The sequence below is a fragment of the Leptosomus discolor genome, chromosome 1 (genome assembly GCF_034619465.1).
Source record: "Leptosomus discolor isolate bLepDis1 chromosome 1, bLepDis1.hap2, whole genome shotgun sequence".
Lineage (NCBI taxonomy): Eukaryota > Metazoa > Chordata > Aves > Leptosomiformes > Leptosomidae > Leptosomus > Leptosomus discolor.
In genome coordinates this window covers 11,513,090-11,538,671 of record NC_141391.1, presented here as the reverse complement: position 1 = coordinate 11,538,671, position 25,582 = coordinate 11,513,090, and the positions used below count along the sequence as shown (strand labels likewise).

The window sequence follows — 25,582 nt, the reverse complement described above, 5'->3', positions numbered from 1 at the left end:
TTTATTCCACTGACTATATTGACTAGCTTTTCGTTACCAGTCTTCATTACAGAAGCTTAGACATTTTACTTCTGTGTAGGCATACAAAATTCAGTGGTTTAATCTTGAACTATATCTCATATTAAGTATCTGAGATGAGTGTACAGTTCTTCTGACAGACCTGGGGAAAGTATGTTTGTCTAGGAGCATCCGTGTACCTTCAGTTTGTGTCTTGATGAAAACATGAAAGATTCTGTTGTGCTGATGAAATTCCAGGTGGGAAGAGCAGCATGTGAGCTTGTTACTTGGATTTCCTGCCTTGCCTGGAAATTTTTTGTTGGTGGCTGAAAATTTAAGTTGGAACTTACTAAGTGTATTTTTCTGTACACTGTATAGTACATGTAAAATGCAATCTCTCCAGCAAACTGCATGCAGTAATGGTTGTAATGTCTGCATTTTCACTCTGAAGTGATGGCAAGCCCAGCAAGCTCGCTTGGCTATAGTTCAGGCTCAAAGCACCTACACCACGTTTAGAAAAAGCAGTTCTTAGTGTGCCTGGCCCTGTCTCTGTCAGCAAAATGAAAAAGAGCACAGATGTTTATTCTGTTAGTCACGGACTCAAACTTCCCTTTGCCTGGGGAGAGCTGAGGCTGACTGCTGGGCATGAGCTTGTGTGTCAACCATGTGCATGGTAATTTTGTCAGTGATGGACACTGACGGTGCAGACATACCTAATAAGAATAGGAGAATTACCCTTGGATTCTGAGCAATTCTGTTACAAAAAAATCCTTGGAACTCATGTTGCCTGTGTATTTTCATCTGGGCACTGTTAAGTTTCTCTTGTCAGTTTTTCCAACCTGTAACTATTGCTTTATATTTCCACACTGATGCTGTTTTCCAACCAAGATAGGCGCTTTTTGGTAACTGAACATTTCTATTGGGTGCGTAAAACATTGTGATCTTCCAGGCTGTGAAACATTATTATAGAGTAACCTTATTTATTAATAAAATCAGCTAAATTTTGGAAATAGGCTTTGAAAGGGAGGAGAAAAGTAGTTTTACTGTGAGGACATAAAATGTAATCGATTCTCTCTTTATTTCCAGGTGCTCCCATTGGAAAACAGAATGAAGGACACCACACGGTTCCCACAGGCACTGAATATTGGTATGGGAATAGTCATGACCTTGTATATCTCATTAGCCACTCTAGGGTATCTGCGCTTTGGGGATGAAATCAAAGGCAGCATAACTTTAAACCTGCCACAAGATATATGGTAAGTGACTTAAAACCAGATGTCCCATGCATCAGTGCTGTCATAGTTGATAGGTGCTCAAACTCTTTTTAAAATTAGACTGTGTATAGTATCTCTGTGCCTTCTGCAGTTGAGCTATGATCCTAGCCAGCGTTTTTTTGCATATGGAAACAGATTGATGATCTTTACAGTAATGCATTCCATCTTCAGCAGGAGCTAGTTCCCGGTGTATTGAAGGAGGGAATATGCAGTTTGCAACCAACTGTATTGCTATTCTGAAACCAGCTAGTTTTAACTTGGATGTCCTGCTAATATAGTGACTCTTTTTGGTAGGGTCACTGACTTAGGCAGTTGAACAACCGGAATGGAAGACAACAAACCTGAATAGGTTTGTAGTTCAGATGCAAGTCCATGGATAACGCGTAATACTGGCTTCCTATCAGGAAATGAGAGTTATGCTTGTCAGCTTTTTTTTTTTTTTTATGCTGTGAGAGCACAACATGCTGAAGAAGCACTGAAGACTATTTCAGCTGGTGCATTGTTAGTTCTGTATCTATCTATGGATGGATAATAGTTAGACATGCTATATATATATATAAAAAAAATAATAATATAACTATTAATTTAAATATAACTCTTTTTTTTTAGTAACTTTATGTCTAATGGGCCAAAAATTACTATATCAGCAGTGCACAAGTGTAAAAGCTGAAAAGTATTTTAATGTTTTCATCCTGATTGAGTAACGTCTTACATGCTTACATCTGCTTGTTGTTCGATGTCTGTTGTCACAGCGTATCGAAGTAGTGAAATCTCGAAGTATGTGAAACAAAAACTGCTTTGGTGAACTGAATTCTGACTCATTTTTTTACGCTGAAAAAGAGAAGAATACATTTAAAGAGTGTTCTTAATTTTCAAGTGTTACTTTTTCATTCTCTTTTTCTCATTTTCATTGCTTGGAGTCAGTGTGAGCTATGCATTTTAATAAGTTTTGTTCAGTTGCCTGAACGATTCCAATGATAAATACATGAAATGATAATAAAATGTGTCTTGAAGGATGGTTTTCTTATTGCTAGAATTTTCATGTCTCTCGCTGCTTTTCTGCTTGTTTTGTTCTTGTACTGCTATTGTAAGAACTGAGATTTGAGCCTCATTTTTTTACCCATTTTGTGGCTTTTTTTTTCCAATTTTTCTCATGTTTCCAGTTTTTTGGGCATATTGTTCATGACATATATTTAATTGTGTCCTTTCATTGGACATGACATATACATTAAAAAACCCAAAAGTCTTCAAACATTTACTGTATCAATTTCTGTCCATGTGATGCATCTGAAAGGGAAAATATTGATAATATTACGTAGTATTGCTCATTGTTGATACAATTAGTGAGAAGTTTGTTTTAAATGGTAGATCTGGGTTTACTTGTTCCTTAAGAGAAGTACTCTTAAAAGAGGAGGAGGGAGAGGAATGTGGAATATAAGATAAGGTTGCTCATTCATTCTCTTGCTTTTAATTGTGCTCATGCAAGCAACAGGATGAACTTTATTCTGCTATAATATTCTGCTTTATTCTACAGCTCTGCTGTCCAACAGGGCTGTTCAAGTAAGAGTGTTCAAATAGCTCTTGGCTGCAGTGCAGATGTGACAATAAGATGATATTTATCCTGATGGCTTTACAGACCTAACACAAAGAAAGAGATAATAAAAGAGATGGAAACTGGCATTCTATAAGGTGGAGAATTGGCATTACAACCTCAGAGCTGCTCAGGGCACATATGTAGAGATAAGAGTCATCTCTTTTTGTTTTACTCTGGCTAGTGCCCCAGGGCACCGAACAAAATTAAAGGGGAAGCAGCTCTTTGATACGCACATGGGCTGTGATGTACGACGCTATTGCTGTGTAGTACTGTGGGTCTACCTGATACAGTACTGATGAGCAAAGGTGTGCAATTAACTGTGCTAGCAAAACGAATTTCCAGTGAACCATATGCCAATATTTGGTCCTCACATAAAAAAACAGTAAGTGTCCAAATTGAACTCAAGAAATGCAAGGAGTGAATGAGTTTTTATTAGAAAGTGGTCATGTGAAAGATCTGGAATATAGCTAAGCAGTGAGACTTGGCTTATGTGTTTAATTCCAGCTGGACGATCCCTGTCTTAAAAATAAGCCTTTCCTGATAAAGAAAATTAAAATTCTGCTGCTTTCTGATTTCTGTTTTATGTTCTTACAGATGAGTTGACCAGAAGACATATACAGGCCCTAGACCAGTTAAATCCTTAATTTTAATTTGAATAGAGGACCACTTGTATTCTAAAATCATTCCGCTAGATTGGAGCTTTTGGAGAAGAGACTTTTTGCAGTTCTAGTTTGGATTGCGTTTTGGAGTACAAATTGTCACTCAGCATAATATATTAATTGGAATATGTTGAAAATTGACTTTATGAAGAGAAAGTAGTTTTCAGCTGGTTTTGCTGATCTTTAACAACAACTTTCTGGAATCAAAGAATCTGTTTTACTGCATTAAATAATTTTTTTTTTTTTTTATATGCAGTTATGGTTAGCTGTTTGGAATGTCCTAGTAATTGCTTCAGATTCTCAGAAGTGTGCGGAGTACCTAGTGACATGAATCTTTTTACTCAGTTTGTAGCTGACTGAGGAGAGGACACACAGGCACAGAGTATCTTTTACCTGATTTATTAATGAGCATGACCTCCTGACCCAAGCCACGGAGGGGCACTCTTTGCCTAAACCAGCACATATTTGTAGTCAAAAAGTGCATAATTATTGTCACACGACCATCAGTTTGAACCAAGTCCTGCAACATCTGCAAATACAGATTATGGGCAATTCTGCTTTAGTACTTAGTAGTGTCCTTGGTTGGGGTCTCCTAAAATCATAGCATGGTTTGGATTGGAGAGGACCTTTAAAGATCATCTATTCCAAGCCCCCTGCCGTGGGCAGGGACATCTTCCACTAGGCCAGGTTGCTCAAAGCCCCATCCAACCTCACCTTGAACACTTCTCGTTATGGGGCATCCACAGCTTCTGTGGACAACCCGTGCCAGTGTCTCACCACCCTCATCATAAAAAATTTCTTCTTTGTCCTTGGCTGGGGTCTCATCTTCTTGAGGCTGAAGGTTCTCTCTGCCATCTGTTCTTCATTAAGAATGAAGGTTCTTTCTACCGTCTGTTTTCCTTTGTGCAACAATTCCCTTACTGTGAATCCCAAAGGTTAACTGCCGTTCAAATATTACAGCATATTGAAGTTCAACAAGACGTTACACAGTAGTAGTTCAAGTAGAAGCTTAGCATAATTAATGCCCTATTGGGTCTAGCTGTACTAATATGCAAGTTTTGTTACACTAGTTTCCAATTTTTTTTCCTTAAAAAAGGTACAACAAAATCCGAAATGTAGAATTGAAGAGAGGCAGACTTTTATTAACTTCTTTTAGCACATATGAATGATTTGGATTTTTTAAAATGTAGCCTAAGGAGCCATCCTTATCTAATTGGAATATAATATTATATTACTACTAAAATCACTTTAATAATATAAAAATTGTTTCCTAATTTGAAAAATTTGAATCTTTTTAGAGCTAGAAAAATTGTTAGCGTAAAGAAGACGCTTACTTTGAACTACTGTGTATTTAAAGCTTTGAATTCTGTTTCTTGAATATCTTTTTTAAATTATTTTTGTAAAAGTTTGTGGTGATCTGAAGCCTGAGGATTACAGGCTCATTGTGGGTAGCTGGTCAGATTTTCTTTTTGTTAACCAGCTAAAATCCATCTGAGCTTCTGGAATAAGGACAGTGATGCAAAGCCGATAGAAAAGTGACTCTGTTTTTTCCTCTAAATTTCTTAAAGCTGCTCAGCAATCCAAAAGAAGTGTGTCACAAAAGCAGTGGCTTCTAAACTAGCTACACTATTATGTCACTATGTAAGGTGATGTAATAGTTTTTCTGTCCCTTTGAACATGCCTTTGGGGCTTTATTGAGTTGTGTACGGTGATGGTCAAACCTTTGATACAAATAATTCAGGACCTGTTAGCCAAAATGTATTTTTAGTCAAAGTCTATTTTTCTTGTTCCCCCATATATATGCTTTTAATTCCTTCTGTATATTTTTTCAGCTAATAAAAAAGCTGATTTTTTTGTTAGCAGTCTTTCAGTGTCATCAAAAATTGAAAACCTGGTGAACTGGCTTGCAGTTGTGAGACAAGAAGCAAGTCAGACTGGGCTGAAAGGGCTATTCAAGTTCCTCGGCTGTATTTCTCTGCTCAAAATCACTCCAGTGTACCAAAACCATTACTGACTCTGTGTTCAACACTTCCTTCAGAAGATTGTAGGAAGGATGATGGAGGCATCCTGTTGTGGTGGGAAAGAGCTCAGCTGTATGAATGCAAACTTTGCCATTTGGCCTCAGGACAAGGAGCTAAAACCAGTCCTGGCTGGATTTTATTTACTAATAACAGATACAGGCTATGTTACTCAAAGGGAGCACACTTCGAGAGACCCCTGCCAGGCTTTGGGAGATAGAGACAAGGACCCAATTTGTTCTTTCCCTCCTCTTGCCACTTTTTTTTCTTACTGTTGCAAGTTGCCTTTGCTTTCTGGTTGCAGTTGAACCTCTTTTTGAGAACTGAAACCAAAAAAGGTGTTTGGTGCTTTGGTCTGCTTGGCATCGTCTTCTGTTATCACAGGTTGTTTTTGTGAAATGCTTCCTCTCTCATTTGTCAACAACACCCCGTGGCAAATGAACCAAAACTTTATCCAAAAAACTTTGATCATGTTCTTAGTTGCATTCTTAGGAAGAAAACCATACTGAGAGACTCATAACTTCTATCAGTTGGCTGTAAGCAAACCTATGACATTAAATGCTTGTAGCTTATGCAGCGTGGATTAAAATTGCATCTAAATTTAAATATGTTGGTGGCATGGATAATTCTTTGTCACTCACTTGTCTTTTCAGCCACAAGTAACAGTGGTAAGAGTTTCCACACTTCACTTTTTTTTTGGAAGATTTAATCTATGGTTTTGAGAACTTAACAAAAATTCTCAACTAATTTCTCTGAGACCTTCTCTTGGAGTAGATCTGCAGACATTTTGGTTACAAAAAGCTGGAGATAACCTTCAGACAGATCATGAAGGAAAAATCGATAATGCTACAACCATATAGCAATGGATTTCACTATGTTAAGATGAGATAAGAGCATAAGCATGATGTCTAAAAAACCTTAACTGTCTTTGGGGAAAAAAGGTATTTGTTACCTAAAATTTGGCAAGGCAGCAGCAATATATGGGTTGTTTTCCAACGTACCTAAGGAAGCAAGATGCACAAGTCCATGTGAAATTATATTGAAGTTAGGCTGCCAACCCATTCAGGTATTTTTTAGAAAATAGTTTCATTATTTTATACCTAAGCCCCACAGCTGCTTTTATTGTATTTCTTGCTGAGATATAGTTTATATGAGGGTAGATGTGAACTTTTTTGCTTGATTTTTTTTTTTCTCTTCACTTTTGATATGATGCTTTTTTTTCTGATAAATGCTATTAGTTCTGAAGTCAGTTAATATTTTTGGAATAGTAAAGACTATTTTGAACCAGTTTAGGCAGAAAAAAGTATCTGAGTTCTATATTATTATAAAGTAACTGTCTACTATGTTGCATTTGCTGAACATTTTTATCTGTACTTTAATGACATACAGGGTGGAATAGCACTAGAATGGGAAGAGATTAATGAGAATAAAATTCTTCCCTCTTCTGAAAATGTAGCTTCTGCCTTGCCTTTTACCAGGCTGTGTAGATTTCATTTTGCTTTTTATGTAACTGAATTCTTGGAGTGGTGCAAGACAGCAGCTTGTCTTTGGCACAGAATTTAAAACCATCCTAAAGTAACTCTTCAACAAAATATACAGTCTCAAAAAAAAAATCTTGATCCCTAAAATGTTTAGTTACAGCAGCTCTAGTCCTGTGTGTTAGGAAAGACATTCCTGCATCAGCATGAACTCTCTTCTACACGTGCATATATTCTTTTTCCAAGTTCTTTTTCTTAGTAACGTATCCTGCCAGTCCACCACTGCCATAATGTTGGCACAATTTGGAGCTGTAGAACTTGGTACTCCTTTGTGTTGCTGTAAACCCTATGAAATACTGTGACATGGCACAGTAATTTAAAGGTGTTCTGTACCTAATGGTTTTGAAGAGGAGAGTGTGGACAGCAAACAAATTTGGTTATGGATATTTTCTAGCCTTAGAAGGTACTCCTTCCAATTTTAATAAATAAAATTTCCTGAGATGCCCTCTTCCCAGTGTGAAAAATCTGTTTAGGAACACTTTGTAAACATGCAGAAATCTGGAGGATATTGTCATTGGTCTTTAAAATGTCCAGTGTTTATTGCCACTGTGAAAGGTTTATCAATGTACAGATTATATTAAATGTGAATTTGGTATTTTTGTTTCCCAAGTAACTGCTGGCTGTTAAACCAGTTCTTCTTTAAGTTTATTCATTTATGATTGCATGATACTGCTTTTTGGTGGGTTTTTTTGGACCACATTTTGGTGGTCGGCTTATCTTTTGCGATTTCACTGCAAGCAGATAATGTTATCTTCTTGTTTGCTGGGTGGGGAAATATTTTTTTTTTAATATATAAATATTTAGTGCCATTAGCAAGCTAGTTTTTTTATGAAGAATTTGCAACTGACGTGAACATGTGTAAATGTTTTGGACAGGTTGTATCAGTCTGTAAAAATTCTGTACTCCTTTGGGATTTTTGTGACCTATTCGATTCAGTACTACGTCCCTGCAGAGATTCTCATTCCAGCTATCACCTCCAAAGTGAAGCAGAAGTGGAAGTTACTCAGTGAGCTTGTGGTGAGAGCACTATTAGTCTGCTCAACCTGTAAGTATGTGCAGAACATCCATAAAACAGCTTGCTATTACACTTATTTAAATACATGATTTGTTATTTATTTGTCTGGAGGATAGCAAACCTGAAGTTTTATTTTAATGATTCAGTGTGTTTTGACCTTTATGAACAAGTGCATCTGATGTTGTATTTGTATGTTAACCACCCATTGTTTAGTAGGTGTGGCCAATTATTTGACAACCATATCTTTTGCCAATAGTACTCTAAAGCTACCAACTCGAAAATAATTTTCCTAGAATAAAAAATTTTTAAGTAATAGACCACACTGCTGTTTCATGTCAGTGTTTCTCTGTGTAATCTGCAGCTCATGCTGCTTGTGGAGAAATCCTTTTTCTGTTTTGTCAGTCTGAGCATTAAGCTTAAGGTGTGGTGCTCAGTATCCATAAAACAGCACTGGCAAACATGGATGCCTGGTCACAGTGTTCATGGAGGGCCACTTATTTTAGGTCATAATGCTCCAAAGTAGTTTTGTATCTCTGCCCTCGCTGCCTGTTGCTCCTTTTGTTTTCTGGCTTGTCCCCTACTCTTCCCTTTTCTCTTACTGTGTCCCTGCTTTTCTCACAGCTAGTCTAGATATCATAGGTAGTAGCAGGAATCAGCAGTGCTCATTGAATGGTGAGCATGGTCTCATCTAGAAATTGGTATTCCTGAAGCTAATGAACTGAGAGGAAGTTTAGGTTTGTCTTTACAGCTCCCATCTGAAGTGCTGAATGACATAGGAAGCTTTTCTCAAAGATGTTACAAAAAATTGTTCCTAATACAAAGCTGACTTCTTGACTCCACCATTTGTACTGAAATGAGCTGTTTACCTTAAAAAGAATCAAAACTGCCAAACAAGCAAAAAACTCTAAACATTATTTTTTAGGGGGGAAAGTATTGATGAAGGAGAAGAGTTTAGTTTTTGTTGGCTCTGTTCTCTTGGTGAGTGCTCACCAGTGGTTGATGTGCTGGGTGGTGGCTAATAATTGTCAGAGAGAACTTGAACATCCAGTGAGACCTTCTTAAGGTCAAGCCTGTTGAGAGAAATATGTCGGTGCAATTTCATTACTGCGGTAAGCAAAGGAAAATACCATCGATCTAGTGACTTGGTGCTCTGATAATACATCTGCTATGTGAAATTTAAAAAAAAAAAAAAAAGAAAAAAGAAAAAGCTTTCTTGAAAAATGAAGTGCAAGTCTCCAGAAGCACCATACAGCCTGTGTTCTGCTCCTAGTGTTCATGGTACATAGCAAACCTGTTAAGATTTTGAGACTGGGGATTGATTAATAGCTCTTGTGATACCTGAGAGACATCTAGATCAAAATGCTTCAAGCTTCAGATTGCTTTTTAGTGCCCCTCCAGCACCCCAGCAAACTCTCCAGTCTTAACTGTATCTTGGTGTCATGAGGCCCTCAACTTCCACTAGGTCTCTGTTGCCCTTTATGTGCCACTTACAACCTGCCCTGGTAACTATGCCGCAAAAGATTTGAAAAACTAAAATTCTTGTAGATCCAAACTGTTGTTTACAACTTGAGATTTCTAGAGGTTATAGGTGAAAGATGCTTTCAGAGATGCGTCTGATGAGAAGAGCCTGTGGTGAATAGGTTTAAAAGCACATTTCCCTGTTTGACTTGGGAAAGTTGTCAATGACTCCATGATATTCAGCCATAGTTGTTTTTTTTTCTCAATTTTATTCTTGAGCTGTGTAATGACTAGATACTCTGGGAAGGCAAAACTGGGGAACAGTCTCCAAGAAAGGGAAGTAGAAAAAGAAAGAAAATTAGCTTTAAAATCTGGAGGAGGAGTCTGTGAAAGCTGAAAAGAAATGAAAACAAATCAGAGGTAGGTTAACTTGTGAGCAGGACTTGAGAACTGAACGATTGCCTGTTGGGTATAATTAACTACAGTTGGGCGAATTGGGACAGGAATAATCTAATCCAGCGTGAACTGTAGTGGGTCCCTTTTTCCCAGAGGTATGTTGACATGTATTCTTTCTTCTTCTTTTTGTTTTCATGCAATTGTGAATGGTGATTTTTTCAGATTTTTTTTTTCATTATAAAACAGCAGCTAATGGTCTTTCTTTTCTGAAGGCATAAGAAATACTTTAAAATGATTCAGTAAAAAGTGAATGCTATATCTTTATTTCTTTGAAAAACATGTGTGTAGTAGAATTGGACCTGGTTTGTGCCGTTGAAACTTATCTGTGATGCGAATCTCTAAAGTGGACCGGCTGAAGAGTTACAGGTGTTACTGGGATATTTGAGAGGATTAAATTGTTTGCTGCAAGGCACAGGAAAGTAAAATGAAAAGTTTGCTCTTAAATGTTCGATATTTGCCAGCCTGTTGTATGTGTGTGATATGGTGTATTTATCCTAGTCATCATTTCAGGTTTTTTCCAAGTGGTTTCTACAAATTATATGCATGCAGTATCTATAATATTTTTTCAACAACAATTATGTGTGTAAGCTGCCATGCTTACACTCAGCTTCTGTTTGTCATTTTTCATTGAAGATTGGTTATAAACAGAATTTATTTAGATAATGCTTTGCTTTTACTAAGTGCAGAACATGGTTCCTAAAATGATTCAGACAGTGTTTCTTTAATAGAAAGAAAAAATCCAAAACCTTTTAAATTGAGTTTTAAAAATGAAATGGTTTCATTATCAGTGACAGAATATGTTGTAATGTCTGGACCATTCAGAGGTCATACACTGATTTAAGGGACTCCTCTTGCTTGAAAATAATTCTCTGAAAAAAGAAACTTCAGCTGTGTTACTAATAATGCATTAGCTTTGTAAGAGAAGACTTGACAAATCAGTTATTACTAATTTTTGGGGCTTTTGCGTTACTCAAAGATTAGGTCATTGTTTTAATGTTGTGTTATATCAGAAACTTAGCTGGGAAAAAACATAGCCTAGTGTTTGTGGTTTTTTTGTGTCTGGTAAGGTTTGTTTTAAGTAAGGACTTGACAAATGACTGGAGATGTAACATGCATCCAAAAAAGCACGTGTTGCTTAGGGGTTTTCATTATTTTCTTGCTCACTTTTGGGCACTTGGCACTGCAGGAGGATGATCACAAGTATATTATGTGTTTTTAGACTTGCATGCTCTGCTTCCTCTGCTATTGTTTCACAAAAGAGACCTTATCTGAAGTGTGCTGTGGAAAATACACTTGACCCCTAATGCCACCAGTCCGATCCGAGCCTTCAAGCTTGGGGCACGGGAGGAGCGTACTCAGCTGTTGGGAAGCGGGTGGCTGGGCTGGGTGGCTGTTGCTGTGGGAGTAGGTCAGTATTGGCTCACTGAACCATTCCCAAGGAGCAGTGAGATCACATGAACTCTTTCTCTAGACAGAATTGGTGGTTAAAGCTGTTCAAAAAATTGTTTTTTACCATATCGGAAAGGAAGTTAAAAAAAATCTAAGAACAATCTGTTCTTAGCAGCTTTTTCAAAACTGACATGCTATTATTCAAGGTGAAATCAAACACTAAGGAGTATTTTTGCTGGGAAAGTGCTAGACTGGCAAAAACATACTTTTACTTAAGCTCCTTGTTTGTACTTTTTAAACAAGGAAACAGTGAGTGCAAATGACTTGACAGACCTTGTTCCCTATTGCTTTGCTCCCTTCTTCAAATTTAGTTTGGTGTTAAAATGGCACCTTAGAGTTGCATGGGTAAAAATGCAAGACAGATACCTTTGAATTTTAAGAAAAAGGAGGGAGAGGGGGAGTTTCCACTTCATTTGATGTTGAATACTTCTCTCCATTTCATTTGCAAGAGACATAGATCTCTTCATCTTTGCTTGGATTTTAGTGAGTGTGGTGTAGCAAGTTGGAAGATCACACCATACTTCATAAACATAATGCTCAGCCATTGTTTTACACACTCAGATGAGCACCTGGTGCACTGAGTGGAGCGATGAGCTAGGCTTGTGTTGAAAGTCCACGCTAGAGCTGGAAACTGGGCTGGTAGCTGTTGAAAGCAGGTGGGAGCTAGTCTTGTAGCTGGCTAGGCAGAAATGCAATTGAAAGCTGGACTAAGCATCACTGTGGGGGGCAGTTAGAAATTAGGAGCACATGTAAACAGAAGGAATGTGCCGAGAGCCACTGCAGGATTTAGAAAGCACTGAGAACAGATATAGAGGTGCAGTGTTGTGTGGATACTCACCAGCTGCTCTCAGGTTGTGCCTGGAAGTTCATCACGATAGGAGTCCTCCACGTACGTACCTAAGGATCTCCAGCAGCTGCCTGTGTCGCAGCCTCTGCCTGATGACTTGCCAGCTTTGTCCTTTGGTGGGTCAGTTTAGCTCATTGTAATAGAGACGCACCTTGTAAGAAATAGGAGGACAGAAAAATCGATCTGGTCATGGTCAGGTAGTACAACCACATCCCTGCAGTTTCAGTAGGTTCTATTACTGTTGCATATGCATTTTTGTTTGACATATAAATGCTTTTTATTTATTTTTCTCACAGATTTTACTTTGTGTTTGTCGTATTTGAATGTCAGGTAACTTAAGTACTTGGAAATATTTGTCAGGGTGGAATTTTCCTAGTGTTGAAAGTATTTACCCTGATTTTATATCTTTAAAACACATCACAAAAATAGTTTAGATCTGTGTTTGCTGCATCTGCTTGGGTGAAGACTGGGCACCGTGCCCGTGGTTCAGCTGTTACGTGATGGCATTGTGGCTACTGCACTTTGGGATTAACCATTTGAAAATGAAGGTTTTTAGTTTACTTCTGAAGGAATTGGACCATCCTGGCTGAATTTCTTTGTTAATGGCTTTACGTAGAACAGTGGAAGTTTTATCTTTTGAGAGACAAGTTTGTCTGGGAGATCAAGGAGAAAACCCTTCTATCCAAATGAGTCCTGTTTGGTACATTGCTTGAAATAAGCTGCCATTATATCATGACAGTTTTTTACTCTTCCCTGCTTAACTGGCACTGAGATCATGGTAATTCTGGAAGGGTGAGAGTTTTTGTCGAGCCTTAACAGTTAATTCTCCTGTGTTAACAGCTTCAAAGTACGCTGAACACATGGATATTGAGAGGAGATCTGGAGATCATCAGCTTCAATTGCCAGGCATTAGTCGATATTGATGCTAAATAGCATCAAACATACTCACTTCTATTGATGCCTCTCAGTGAAAATTGTGATTAAAACATTTAGGATGGGTCAAGAATATAAGTTTCTAGTAGAATGTAAATATGAATTTTTTGCTTACTGTCTAGCAGAGGCTTACTTATGTCTTTTGCCAGAAAGGCACTAAAATTAAATTGTGCTTGCTGGAGGTGTTGGAAACATTTTTTTAAAAATGAAGTATTGAGAAAATAGTTTTAATCTGAATGGTGGCAGCAAATCCATGAAGTAAAGGAATAAAATAGAAAAGAACAATTTAAGCAGTACTTTAGTTTTTAAAAAATAAGTTGTGATTGATTTATTAGTTTCAAGACGGAAGTGAAAGAATTTTTTTTGTGTATTGGTAAAAGCTGGTGAAGGGCATCAGCAAATATCACAGAGAAAACTGGAGTTGAGAGTTAATAGTATCTTTCATCCACACAAGAAATGTGGATGTTTTTTGGTAGCTTAATTTAGGGCTATTCCTGCAGCCATGGTGCTCCTGTTAAAATGAAAATTAAGAAATACTGCATTTGAATGTGGAGATATCGGTTGACTTATCAGCTGTTTTGATTGTTAGCTTGGAATGAAACAAATTCAATTGAATGACTGATCCAGCTGAGCGTGAACTGAGCTGTTAGTGAGCTGCTTTCCCTTAAAAATATTAGCCTGAGCTTAGTGTGTAATTTTACCAAGAGAATAAATGCATTATTCAGTTGAACTTGTCATTATGCTTGACTAAATATTTCCTCATTTTAGTTGTACCTGGTTTTAGGAAAGAACAGTTCTTGATGCTGAACAATTAGACACAAGATAACATGATGTTTACCAGATGTCTTACACTGTTTAATGACATTATGCCAATAAAATACTCACTTAAAGTAGCTGCCGCAGAGGTAACAGGAAGAATTTTTAATATCTATATAGATTTTAATACATACTTTTAGGATTAAGTGATAATCATCTATATAGAAGTGGTTTGTGTCTCAGTCATTAGACACATTTTTTTTAGTAAGAGTTTGTTCATTTTAAAGGGTAATATTAATGACAGATAAATTGAATAGTTATCTTCATGATTTAAAAATATTCCAGATGGAATTTAGAATATTTGTGTGGACTGTTAACAGGCCCCTTGAAGTGGACTTAAGCATAAAATAATTATTTATGAATTGTCAAAGAAATAAAATAAAATGGAAACATAAAATCATTTAAGTTGGAAAAGACTTTTAAGATCATCAAGACCAACCATTAACGTAACACTACCAAGAATTTGATTAGTTAAATCGATTTTTCTTTTCAGTGTGGGCTTGTATTATTTTTTCTTATATGGGTCGCTGATGAACATAATTTTTATTTCCTAGTGGAAGATCCTGTGCTGTGGTTTTCAGCTGAGAGATGAGAACAAGTGTGAGTTTTAAGCATATGCTTAGGCATGAGAAATAGATATGTGAAATATTCTTCCAACCTTTCTGAGTATCTTTGCAAGAAGACTGGATCTCTTCGTATCAGGGTTATATCCTGATTATGATTTATTTCTTTTGATGTGCTGTTATGAATTGTGGCACATCTTAAGAGTTGCTGTGTGTGTAGGCATCACTTTATGTATGTATAATAACTAATGTTCTTTCTCACAGTACAAATATCAAACTTCTTTTTACCTGATTCTAACATATGAACACCAAATGTCTAGTGTTAATGGTTAAATGTTATGATTATTTCAATGGTGCTAGAAATGTTTCTTATTGCTGGTTATTCTAGAGACGTTAAATTGTGAATATAAGTTGTGTGAGACGACAGATTGGGGATTTTCTTTCTAAAACTAGCACTGCTCCAGAAATACCATAGGGTTCAGCAGAATGGTTTAATGTTAGTATTCATGAAAGCCTTATGAAGCCAACTGGTTTAGTTCTTCCTTTTGGTCCATTGCTTCAGCTGACATCAGATCTTCTTTAGACTCCGATATGGACCCAGATGAGATATTACTTGCAAGTGATTATATTTTTAAAATAATTTAAAATAACAACGATGTCTTTGTCATAAAATTTGCTTGCTTTTTTTGAGACATTAGTTTTATTATTTTAAAAAAAGTTTAAGAACAAATAGTTTAGCAATGCATTTATGTACCCTGAAACAGTTAATCCTATTCCAGGGTAGTAATTATTTCCTAGTAAATAGACCTTTTTACTTGCTACAGTTTAGTGTTTACATTAAATATGTTTTTTACAACTCTGCAGGAATTCTTGTGGAAAAGCATTATGGTATTTTAATTGAAAATTGGATTATAGCAGAGCCTTTTTTATTGTTATTAAAGTTATTGTTCTTTTTACAGGCTCCTTTGTGAAATTATTCACTTACTGCGAAGTGTAAGTTGAAGATTCATAATATCATTTACAGTGTAAATCTATGTGGCAGCTGGTGCTCTGAAGATTTTAGATGACAGGTGACATAAGTTGCAAAGTGCTATGTGGGTTAAGGATCATCTAGTTTAGCATGCAGAAGTCTGTTCTCTGGACCTCTACACCTGCAGTGGTCATCTTAGCCAGACTCCTTGTGAGCAAGAGAGAGAAATAGGTACTTGGAAGGGCACAATTTGTCTGATCTATTTTACATATTTGCTTCTGGACGAGTTGAACTGGGCCAAAGAAGTGCTTGTTTCCTTCTTTGGACTATTTGAAGGAATATAGGTGAGAAATTATCTAGCATTTGATATGATGAATCCTTCTCAGGAAGAGTGAGAAGTGATGCTGAATGTCATGCTCAGTTGCCTGCAATTCAATCCCATCTTCCCTTTCTAACAATAATTTTAAAACTCATAAGCCTGCTTTTATTTTTTTGTTCCTCTTTGTATTTTCCATCTGTATGCTTACAAATACAATAAAATGATGATATGAAAATTCTTTGTCCAAATAACAAAAAATATATATTGTTTAGCTTATGGAAAGTGAACTTTGTAATATGTTCATTACTTTATCTCTCCGTTACTTTGGCCCATTATATTTCTATGCATGAACTGGTTTAGAAGAGAAGGTTGTTTTTGGGGTGCCTGCTTAAATGTCGTACACGAGCCAGTGCTTTTCTGTCATGCTTATTGAATGGAGCAGCTATTTTTGCATGTGCTCCTTATGCATTTTACATCTCTCCAGTGGTTCATAGACTTGAAATTTCGATAAGATCCAAAGATTCCTAAGGGGGAAGTAAAGCAAAAGGCAGATGGAAAACCACCCCTTTTTTCTAGGGCCCAGTTAAGAGGAAGTAGATGATGGTGCTTGACATTAAGTGATGTTGAGGTTATATTACAGAGAGAGTTCTTAAAGCATGTCACACTTCCATGATCTCCAGTTCTGGTGAAAGTGGAAGAGACCTAGATGGATTTTCTTTCTTCAACAGTCTGACTCCTTACGTAATTGACCTGAGTAGGGTTCAGAGTGTATTACTGTTTCTCCTCTGAAAATCTCAGTTCAGGAAGCTCCTACAGAAAAAAACAGAAGATGGCATCCCAGCTCTCATCAGAATTATACGTGGAAATGTCTTTCACAGAACTCTCCTAGAGGAAAGAGGTGCTTCTTAAAATGGCAAGTGTATGGTCGTAAATCTGAACTGCAGTTCTAGACGATGGCATTTGAGGGTGTTTGAATATTGCATTACCTGCACATTACTTTGCTTAGAACAGACACATGAAGTTTGACACACTGCACCTGACTTTCCTGTATGTCTGTTTCCAGCCCCTGCCTTGATGTGCCCTTTCAGAGGAAAGTAAAACAGCTCCATAATGCACGCAAGCCAAACCTGCTTGTGAGACAGGACTTTAAATGTAGACTTATTTTTCTGAATAATGGATGGTGTTTTCCCTTGTTGTGTGAGGTGGATGTGCAGTTTCATTGGAGGCTGGATTATATTTGTAGTTGGGCTACTATGTGCAATGGGGGTGGTGAGACACTGGCACAGGTTGCCCAGAGAAGCTGTGGCTGCCCCCTCCCTGGCAGTGCTCAAGGCCAGGCTGGATGGGGCATTGAGCAACCTGGTCTGGTGGAAGGTGTCGCTGCCCATGGCAGGGGGTTGGAACTAGATGATCTTTAAGGTCCCTTCCAACCTAAACCATTCTGTGATTCTGTGACATTGTTAAGAATCTCCCTGTTATTTTTGGGAGACTGGTGTATGTCTTCCTTCCTCTCTTTTGGTACGCAACAACACAGAGTTGAAAAGGTGCATTGTGTTAATGGGAATACCAAAAGTGACAGGATGCCATGCTATGCTTACTTGGTTGATCTGAGCTGAGTATTATTGGATATTTATCTGTACTTTTTCCCTTGATAAAGTCCCACCGTTTAGATGTAGTGATAATGAGCAACATTCATTTACAGTTACAGAAAGTCTAAGGGAGCTGTAGCACAAGTGATATCCCATTCACCTTTTAATCCTTATGTTTTTGAAATCATGTTCAAGAATTGATTAGTTTGTTCTTTCCTGTTGCATCCTGTAAACTTCTTTTTTCCTCCCTTTTTTTTTTTTTAACCTGGAACTTTTCCTAGACCTGACTTGCACTGTGGCCCCCAGATTTTTGTCCTGGCACAACCAGAAGAGCCGTATTCTAGAGTTTAGGAGATGGAGGGAGGAAGAAGAATATTTTTACAGTAGGATTTTGTGATACATGAGTCTAATCAACAGCTTACTGCTTACAAATATAGGGTATCTTACTCTTCTCTCTGTTTTTCTTTATCCTACCCTGGCATGTAATCTCATATTCTTCCTCATGCTGGCTCTGGCATTCAATCAGAAAAAAAGCAGATTGGATTCACTAATCAGCACAAACCCCCATGTTCTCTATTTAACTGTTTTGTGTATTTTTCGATTCAGCAAGTGATGGAATATATTGTGTTTTGACTTGCAGTAATTGCTCACTGATCAAAGCTGTTCTGTAACACAGCAAAATTAAAATTCTGCATCTTATTCTTCAAAGTTAATTTATGTTTTTATTTCACATGGCCTTTTCTGGTAATGTTGTCTAGACTATAGTCCTTCCTTCCGTAAAAAAATACCTTGAATAACGTTACTGTCATATAAACTGTGACTCATTAGCAAGGTGTTTCTGTGGTAAAACAAAGCATATGTAACTGATAATCATACAATATCAGGCAGTCCCTTTTTAATTATAAGCTTGAAAATTGCAACAGGCTACTTTTGAAGTTTTATATATTCCACAGTGTTGCAGCTGAACGTGGTAACTACTGGTACTCCATGTTCTCAGAGGGCAGTTTTAACAAGATGACTGCGTACAGAAGATATACTGGATGCTTGGATTCTGCCTTAATTTGTATAGTATTTTGGCTGATTTTTGGGTCAGTATTTTTCAGATATACTCTAGTAAGAGGGCTTAAATGAGAAGGACATCAGAAGTAAGTCTGTGCCATATTAAAACTGCTGTTTAATATTAAAGATAGTTTTCTAGCAAAGAAATATGTAGATGAATATTCAGATTAGAGCAGGATCGATGTGTGATGACTTCTGTGCACGACAGTCCTGACTAGTTGAGGAAAAACCCTGTGTATGTTTACTCACTGTCACATTAAAGGGCAAAGGAATTTGGCAGAAAGTAAACCCCTTTGCTTTCCAGCTTGTCCTCAGATATCAGAGGGGCTGGGGTCAGCTGGACTTAGATTCTGAGTGATGCCCAATTCAGCTCTAGGTGTCTGGCCGCATCCAGTATCAGTCTAGTGGTGCTTAACAGCTCACATGGCTAGATAGTAATTGAACTATCATGATGATGGAGTCCCTGCACTGTCAGTCTAGCAGCACGTGACGAACTATCGTGGCCACATGTAGGAGTGTGGTCACGTTCACAAGCGCTCCCACGGCTAGATTGATGGCAGTGCAGTTTATTAGAGCAGTGACAGACTCACGAGTTCTTTGGATCGATGGTGATAAATTCACTGTCTGCAAAGCACGTGCCAGTTTAGATAAGAATAACACAGCCTGGCTATAAAACACACAAGTTTTAAAAGCGACTGTAGAGAGGCTTCTGAGTTTCCCATGGAGCACTCAGTGTAACTGAGTGTTTGAGTCTTACCCAAAGGCATCCCTATGAGGGGGAAGAGAGGCTCAGCCCATCGACTGATCCCAGAAGTTGAAGATGGTCCGTGACTTGTCATCGGTGGTATCTTCCCTAATATCCTTCTCTCTTAGGCCGTTTTTATACTAAGTTTTACCTTTCAGGTTGAGCTTGAGTGACTCTAGTCATATGTACCTTTGTTACGATTGGTGTAAAATTCTCTTGTTTTGCTTTTAAAGGTATAGACTAAAGAAATTCAGGATGCAAGCTCACTGAGGTGTGGTTGCACCTTGAAGGCAGGTAGCTTTTGGGATGGGGGTGTGCTTTGGTATTATAATGAAATTATAATGAACAAAGTTCACCCAAAGGATGGTATTTTGTCAAAAAATGACAAAGTGTTGGCCCAGGGTAGCAACTATGCAGCTTCCCAGTTCCATGGTACCATCAAGTTCCCATCCTGGCATGGTATCACAGAGCCTGTCTGAGGTGATTGCATCTGCTCCACCCTCTGTGTCTTCTCTTAAGAGTCAGCACATCAAGCTCTCCTGATGTTGCCAACACCCAAGATTTCTTAGGGAACTTCTGTGGAATAGATTTCTTGCATACCTGCTGCACTCTGTTCTGTATCTTTCCTTAATATGTGAACAAGACTGTATCTTTAATATAAGTTTAATTTCCAAGTCACCTCCAGTAATTATTCCACACTCACCTTTCCAGATGGATGGGGTTTTGTGGTTGTTCTCCACTGTTGCCAGTAAGGAGTCGCAGTGAGACTAAAATTGTTCTTTTGATCTTTTTTTTTTTACCTTCAGAAGCTTTGTCGTCCATCTGTATCTCATAAGGTGTATGTCATGCTTAAGTTAGTATCTAGTTATGTAATTGCAGATAATGGCATTGCTAACCATAGGGGTTGAGTTCTGTTGCTATGTCCCACAGAAAGAAAAAAAGGGAGGACACAGCAGTTTGGGATATGAGACTGAAAAAGTACATATTGTTTCATTCTATTTCTGTGTTCTCTTGGAACAAGTCAATTTTAAAATTCCCGTAGCAGATACTCTCCTATTTTCATCCTGATGCTTTACCAAATTTCAGACCAGTTCTAGAAATGTAGTGAGTCGAAAGTGACAGAAACAAAATTACTTCGATTAGGTCAAGTAGCATGGCTGTGTAGTTGTTTTTACAGAGTGTGGTTCATAAAGTTAGTCAATGCAAGATGGCAAGCTGAGATTTCTACAGTTTGAGTAAAAAAAAATTAAGTTAGCTTTCAGGACAGAGGTGTCCTCTGTCTTCTCGCAAGTGCTAGGGTAGTTTATAATGCATGTTATGTAATTCTATGGTATGAAGCAGGTCAGGGAATGCTCGAGTTCCCATTTTGGCTATAGCTCTTGGGCATTGTGAGCCCTTTGACATTCAGAATCAATTATCCAGGGCTGCTACCAAGACCACCGGTATGACTGTTGAGTAAGACCTCTCATTATCTTGAACACTTGTGTGTGTGTCACAGTTCTTTTAATTGCTCATTGGTGTTTTTATACTCTGTTTTATTTCCTTTGAAGCTTATTACTATGGAAACAATGATGTAATTGGTCTAAGCAAAGTTGAGTACACACATTTATTATGCGGATCTGAAATGGTTTAAAATCTGTTATGATTTGTGCAGTAGTTCTGTGTTGCTTTCATGTGGTCTATTTAAACATAACAGACGCTGGCCAGGTAGTAAATTACAGTCTTTCAAGGACAAGGGAAGTGTAGATATATGAGGGAGCTAAATTTGCAAAACCTCTTCCATCTGATTCAGTATGGATATAGAGTTTTTGAGGAAAAATAATTCCTTACAGGTAAAAGTTCCATATCAAATAAATGTCAAACCTGTTTGAATTGCGAGTTGAATTAGTGTGCTATTCATATTTTTTCCTCAAATTATTCCAGCTGTTCACAGTCTGTCCAGTGGCATGGTGCACACATCCATTGTTGGACCACTGCAATACAGTTAATCCATAAATTTGTGTATTTGTATAACAACTCCCTTTATGGATAAAAAAAAATATCTTTGTAATGATAATGCCATGCTCTAAAAATATAAGAAATTATATTGTGATTACTATGATTACATGAAATATTTGTTGGTATTACCTACCTGAATGTTTGAAAGAAAATTGGAGACATTTATTTTCAAAATATCTTTTAAGAATTTTGTTGATGCCAACTACTTTCTTTTGTATAATTGTGTAGTGGCCTTTTAGAACCTATGCATTTCCTATATATCAGTTTAGTACTTTCTTTGACATGCCAGAAAGAAGACCATTCATCTATTCTGGGGGTAGGAAAGGAAACGTTCTTGGAAGAGTGTTCTTAAAAGTTGGTTGATGGATTCTTTTTTTAATTTTATTTTTTTATTTAGTTTTGTTTCATCATTTTGTAGAATTTGTCAAGCAGTTAAGATATTTGAAGTAACATTACATTTGTGATACGTAGAAGAAAGTTTTATATCTAGGTCAGTAAATACTTGCGTTTCAATTTTGAGAGGTTAAACAGCTTTTGCAGTGTTAGAGTCAATATTTCAAGTTCTTTTTAAAGTAACATTTTAGTTTCTTCTTTTTGCTTAAACTCAGTATTTTGTGATCTTGTAAATGTGAATGATATGCCAAGATAAGGAAGACACTTCTTGCCAGTTGCATTCTACTTAAAGTACAAGGTATTATCTTCAAGTATATTAGTAGCTTATAAAAATTACGGAAAAGTAGAAGGATGTACCAAATGCCAAGGCTGTTTTGTATTGTAAAGAAGAATCCAGGACAGAAAAAGTTCTAGGCAATTTCTTTCTGTAGAATTGCTTGCCCCAGCTCTAATGAGTTTTTTGTATTTTAGCTTATTGCCTTCACTCTGTGAAACAGTTTAATAAAAAGTAATTAAAGGTTTTCAAGGAAAGTGTGTCTAATCAAATAAGATGATTTAGCTACAGATATTGACTGATCAGTTTGAAACAACATCCACTACTGAAGACTAGTTGGTTCAAAGTCAGGTTTTGGAAAGAATTAAGTGTATACAATTGTTTTATCAGTGTACACACACCCCCACCCCCCACCCCCAAGTAGCTTTTAAAATCATAAAATAATATAAGGATTTAAGACTGGAAGGGTCCCTTGAAATTCATCTAGTTCAACCTTGTGCTCAAAGTTAGCCTAACTTCAAACCTTTTCAGCCACTTCTGAAAGAAGGCTGGTGCTCTGAATGATGATTACAAATTTTTTGTAAAACTCGTCTCAAGTATGGGTTGGAGAACCAGGTGTTTCCATAGCTGGGAAGATGGGTAGAATTTAATATTGTGTGTTCTGTTCAGCATTACATGTTTAGCCTGAATGCTCAACTCTGGCCTATTGGTGAAGTATCATGCCTGTTGGGAGGGCAGTAGGGACATGTGGAAGAAAAATTGAGGGAGGCGATTTAGGGGGAAAAGTTAGAAATCCATGAGAAAGTTGAGTGGCTACACTGGCAGAATCTCCTTTCAGGAAAATAATGAGATGACGTATTTCATTTTGGATTACTCATGCGTATGTCTCGTGCAAGGAAAAGTCAGCCTGCACTTTACAAATTAAGGAGGAATGGCTATGCATTGTTTTCAGGAAGCCTGTTGAAGGTTGCTTTAAGCATGCTGCGGTGTATCATTAGACTCAACAACAAAAAGTCCTAATACTACCTCCTGTGCAAATATTTCTATGAAATGGATGAATTCCAATATCAAGTAAATCAATGAGAAACTTGTAGTTGGACAAAAATATCTTAAAAAGGGAAAATGTTTCATAGGGTTGAATAAATTGTTGCATCCAAAGACCCTAGGATGGTAAATTTGGCTTCAGAATCTAGCTGCTGCCTAGTGGTGGGGAAGGAGGGTGGGAGAGAGAGTAGATGGGGACAATTTTTTTCTCCACGTAGGTCTTATTTAGGTGATTGATTATATCATATTCTGAATCATGGTATCTGAACACTTAACATCTGCCTCAATAACAGAACAATACTGCATCTAGGCCCCTTCCTGGAGGCTGCCGTTTCTGGGGACAGGGAAGAGTGGGATCTCTGTGCATCTTCTTGCCTTTGTAACACTTCTTTGAGAGTGGCAGATCAGGAGCGCTGGCTAAATCTACTGAGCTAGTCATTACCTTTTTGGTTACTCTTCCATCTCTACAATCCGTTGACAGTTGTTCTAATAGGAGTGCGTCTTATGCAGCTGGGAGGTACTACACTTATTTTTTAAGTTACATCCTATGATTTTTTTTATAATAACATACATTTTATAATATATGATATATCTTTACACAGAATGAAGATTGTGCTCTGCAATAGCTTAACTAGCATATATATACTATACTATATGCGATGTGGTAGGTGTTCAGATTTTTCTTCTTCCATTGGCAACTTTCAGGTCCTTGTTTACTCGTGACATGATTTTTGATGTATTGCAAAAAAGTCTGACTGCCCTCTTTGTTAGGAATAAATCCAGTTCTCCTGTGTCATGATCTCACACTGCCAGCTCTCGTTCCCTCTTCCCTGGCTCCCAGCATTGCTTCTCATGCACTAGATTAGCAGAATTCCTGTCTTCTTGTCATGCATCTACCTTTGTAGCCTTTGCTAAATCTCTCTGTCTTTGCTGGATTAAGATCAGATGCCACATTTTGGTTCTTCTGCACATCTCAGCTCTATTTCTGTGAACTACTGCTTTTTCACTCCACTTGTACTTGTCCATGATCTTGCTAATTTTATCCTCCATGACCTTGAAGATCTCTCTCTCCATTTTTACTACTTGTTGGAAAAGCCACTTAGTCTCTTCTTCTACCATTTCTCCAGTATCCAAAAACCTTTTGTTTTGTAACTTTCCTGTATTTATTTTATTTTTTGCATCTTTATCTTTATACCTTTCCCTTTATTTTATGTTTTCTTTTAATTGTCTGACATAATTAATCTGTAATATCAGGCAAGGAGCCAGATCATTATTAGTATATAGGCATGGAATGAACCTTTATTATGTGACAAGTAATCAACTTGACAGAATATATTCTACATCTGAAGTCTAAGTGGTTTGGCTAAGAGAGCTGCAATTATATGGTTTATGTTTCCTTTAATTATCCCCGTTTGGTAGTTACAGACTATATTTATTATTGGGATGTGGAGGCAAAATGATTGCAAATACTTGCTGCAAAGTGCACCGCTGAGAATATGGTAATGGTTTAATTTTAAGACCTGGTGCTTAGACATGTAGACTAGGCTAAAAGAATTTACTATTCAGTGAAATGTAAAATGGTACATTCTATAGGTATGTGGAGTTTGGTTTAAAATGTTGGTCTAGTTTCAAGGTTGGCATATAGAAGTTAAATATTTTGTGGAAATGTCCACAAGAGTTAATATGCAGCTCAGAGACCTGAATGAGTTCTGATTTCAGAAGCACATATTCTAGATTTGTCACTCTTGGGAAAACAGGGTAATAATTTTGGATATCATTACTTAAAGTCCTCTCTGTGCAGTGAAGTAATTTTTTAGAATTTTTTAACAAATTCAATCTGAAGGAATATTTAATGAGCAAGAAAGAAATTGCAAGGCAGCTAGCTGAGGTTAAGGAAAGGTTAAAATATCATGAAATCAATGAAAACTAACATAATTCATTTTTGTCGCTCTATTGAGCTGGATATCTTAGATCTAATTCTTATTCAGCTTTGTGCCAAATAAACTGTGGAGTAATGATAAATTAACATGCCTTCGAGGGTACAAAATTCTGATGTGGTATTATAAGAAACTGTGAATTGCTTGGCAACGTTAACATTTGTTCAGTAGGAGAAAAGTGACCAGAACCCTTTATGGTCTTGCCGGGCACCTTTCCATGAGTCAGTGTTTTAGAAATGGCTCTTGCTCTTTACAGCTTTTTTAAGTTGCTAGAAGGAGCTGCCATCTCGTGTAACTCCATTTCTGTCCACTTCAAAGTAGAGAAAAATGCTTGAAGTGTCAGGCATATCCATCTTGATTATAAAGATTATTCTAGTGACTTACTGCCCTCGCTGTTTTGTTTATGCATTTAAAAATTTTCCTTTTTCTGCGTTGCATTTATCAAGTTTCAGCTTTTAGCTTCTGTGCTTGCTTATCTTTTGTCTGCTGGGTTTAAGGATCCTTTCTTACCACATTTTTTTGTTCCATGTGTTAATGCAAGCAGGCTGTAATTAGTTTAAGTTGAGGTGCTCTTTGGTAAACTAAATAGACTGAGTGTAGGAGGCATTTTCCAATACTTAAGATTTTTTTTTTTATG

The 25,582-nt window shown here is 37.2% G+C and overlaps 1 protein-coding gene across 1 annotated transcript in view; it reads left to right on the top strand.

Moving 5' to 3' along the window:
* Nucleotides 1–25,582, top strand: part of SLC36A4 (solute carrier family 36 member 4) — a 106,821-nt gene that overhangs the window by 38,448 nt on the left and 42,791 nt on the right. Inside the window, exons 10-11 of the mRNA XM_086473465.1 lie at nucleotides 1,084–1,253; nucleotides 7,956–8,125. Of these exons, the coding sequence (XP_086329591.1) occupies nucleotides 1,084–1,253; nucleotides 7,956–8,125 (340 nt within the window). The remainder of the gene's footprint in view (nucleotides 1–1,083; nucleotides 1,254–7,955; nucleotides 8,126–25,582) is intronic.